The sequence below is a fragment of the Arachis duranensis genome, chromosome 1, assembly GCF_000817695.3.
Source record: "Arachis duranensis cultivar V14167 chromosome 1, aradu.V14167.gnm2.J7QH, whole genome shotgun sequence".
In the NCBI taxonomy this organism is placed as follows: Eukaryota; Viridiplantae; Streptophyta; class Magnoliopsida; order Fabales; family Fabaceae; genus Arachis; species Arachis duranensis.
The window spans coordinates 94,569,485-94,572,616 of record NC_029772.3 but is presented as its reverse complement, the minus strand read 5'-3'; the positions used below and the strand labels follow the sequence as shown (position 1 = coordinate 94,572,616).

Here is a 3,132-nt window from a genome sequence, read left to right as displayed (position 1 = left end):
ATAAAAGAATATTCATTTAGTATGAAAAAAAGTATTCTAATACTTAGCAGAAAAAAACATCCATATATATTAACTCGTAGAAATTTTGGATTTACCAAAAATATTTTAACTGGTTTTTGACTAATACCCTATTAATTTCTTAGTATTGCTCTTTAAAAAAATATCACGATAAATCACAATTTAAAAAAATACTATTATTAATCCAATATTAAAAATAAAAAAGTGTTCGCAACTCATCCACATTCATTGTATCTATGCTTTCAAGTCAGCTAGATTCGATAATCGATAGAGCATGTGAGTGAAAGTTTCGTGGCTCTAGGAAACATACCTCTTTTGTGGGAGGCAATGCAACACAAAAGATATGTTTAATTATTATTTGTCAGGTTTAATAATTTTTATTGATTTAATTTAATTTATATTTTTTATATCTTCTAAATATCTATTAAAAAGTTAATAAATTATAACTTAAATAGTTAAATGATGTAGTCTTTATATTTTTACTTTGGTGAATTTTATAGTGTTTTTTTCTATGGTGCCTAAATTGCCTAACTTATTTTTAAAAATAAAAAATAAAATATTTAAAGTAAAAAGTAAAATATTTAAAATTTATTAAATATTATGTATTTGCCTTTTTTAGTAAATTAGGCACAATATCATAGGTACCATAATATTTACCTTTTACTTTTATGTATTTAAATTTTACTCCAAATTAAAAAAAATATCTATTAAAAGTTATTAATAAATATCATAACCTTAGAAAGAAAAATTATTTGCTCTAATAATTTAATGGAAAGTATATGTATATTTCTCTTGTAATTTTAAAAATCTTCAATATACAATTTATTTGGTTGTCCTATCCTCCAACCTGACAGGTCAAGAATTAATCTGTAGCGGATTTGAACTTCATCTAAAAATTTATCGCTAGCCAGTGAATTACTACGTGTACAAAACAAAATTTGAACATCCAATACTTGATTAAGCGGACGAGTGAACTGACCACTCGACCAATCTAAATTGGTTTCTTCAATGTATAATTGAGAAGGAGAGAGTGTATATATATAGAGAGAGTAATTTCAGCATATCAGCTTCAGATATACTAATACTAGTAAACAATTAAACATCAATAATTCACTTCCTTTGTATTCAGAGAATGGAGAACCAACATTATGTAGCGCTTATAGTTGGAGTCACAGGTATGGTTGGGTTTAACATAGCCCAAGCCTTGAAGAAGCCCGACTGCAAGGGAGGCCCATGGAAGGTTTACGGAGCAGCCCGCCGTCCCCCGCCCGCCACCTGGTTTCCTGCTTCCATCGTGGATGATTTCATCAGCTTCGATGCCGTCGATGCCGTCACCACACAAGCCAGCCTCTCCCCCATAGCCCACGAGGTCACACACCTCTTCTGGGTGGCTCTTCACTTTCAGGAAGACGAAGAAGCCAACATTGCCACCAACAAAGCCATGCTCCACAACGTTCTCACCACACTCAAATCTTCCCCTTCTTCCCGCCTCACCCACGTAACCCTCCAAACCGGGACAAAACACTACATGGGCCCAATTTTTGACCCGGCCCGGTCCACTCAACTCTTGAGCCATGATCCCCCGTTTCACGAGGACATGCCCCGGCTACCATACCCGAACTTCTACTACGCTCAGGAGGATCTCCTTGCGTCCCACGCGCCTTCTCTGACGTACTCCGTTCACCGCTCCTCCATCATAATCGGCGCGTCTTCAAGGAGTGCAATCAACACGCTGGTTATGCTTGGGGCTTATGCCGCGGTTTGCCGCCACCTTAGGTTGCCGTTTCGTTACCCGGGAACACGGTACACGTGGGACCATTTTTGCGACATGACAGACTCGGAGGTGTTAGCGCAGCAGCACGTGTGGGCAGCGGTTACGGACAAGGCCAAGAATCAAGCGTTCAATTGCACGAATGATGACTTGTTTACGTGGAAGAGAATGTGGAAACTGCTGAGTGAGGTGTTTGATGTTGAGTTTGTTGGGTTTGATGAGAATGATGAAGATAGGGTTGATTTGGTGGAGTTTATGAGAGACAAAGACGAGATTTGGGATGAGATTGTGGAAAAGTATGGACTTGTGAAGACTAAGCTAAAGGAGTTTGCATATTATGAAGTCTTGAAAGTCGTCTTACATTTTGACTTTCAACTTGTGTCTAGCATGAATAAGAGTAAGGAATATGGTTTCTTTGGCCACGCCAACTCCTTCAAAAGGGTCACATTCTGGGTTCACAAACTGCGCTGCATGAAGATCATACCCTAGCTATAGTAATATAGATATCTTTTTAGTCTATTGTATGTTATGGTGAAAATAAAACGCAACAAGCTAGGGGATTCCCTTTATTCCAGCAATTAAATACAACTATGTGATGAACTTTAATCAACTATTGAAAGCATATCCAGTTGATGTTAGAAACTTCTTATTTTATTTAGAGCAATGTTAGGGTCAGCAATTTTTGTGATTGTTAGCTATTAACTAGCCATCAATGATGAATGATGATTTGATGGTGTGAGATTAGTGTGAGATTTCATCCAATAATTCACCTTCCTCTGCTAATTACATGCTGGCTAAAATTCAACAAAATTATTAGTTCCCTAGATTTTTCCATTATCCTTAGCTAACATTAGCTACGCCTGGGAAGAAAACCATATTCGGCATGTTGTTAACAAACGACTAACTAAAAGTTAATTCTCCAGCCATTTTCTTAATTAGTATATTAATAAACAAGAATATTAGTTAGACATTAAAATCAGTTATATATATATATATATAATTTATTTTAAATATATATATTTTATATTTTAATTTGTATTCTATATTTATAATTAATTTTAATAGCTAATTTTAATATCTGCGCGTGAGCGAGTAATATATAATGATAATTGGACAATTTAGTTAACGATATATTTTACTTACCTATCTCTTAAGCAAAAATGAAGTGAACAACCAAATTCATTATTCGTCTAAGATTAAAAATAGGATCCCGTTAGGGAGACAATGGACTATTTGTACAATATGTACAATGGCTATTGAGTTATGAAATGAACATCCTCTATACTATTTAGAATAACCATCCGAGTACAAGGGATAATAAACATCTTCTCGAAAAATTAGTT

At 34.8% G+C, this 3,132-nt stretch overlaps 1 protein-coding gene across 1 annotated transcript; it reads left to right on the top strand.

The window, feature by feature from the left end:
- Positions 1-1,074: 1,074 nt before the first annotated feature.
- On the top strand, positions 1,075-2,399 carry LOC107463074 (3-oxo-Delta(4,5)-steroid 5-beta-reductase-like). The gene has a single exon (XM_016081807.3). The coding sequence runs from the start codon at positions 1,151-1,153 to the stop codon at positions 2,276-2,278; it is 1,128 nt and encodes a 375-aa protein (XP_015937293.1). The 5' UTR covers positions 1,075-1,150; the 3' UTR covers positions 2,279-2,399.
- The last annotated feature ends 733 nt before the right edge of the window (positions 2,400-3,132 follow it).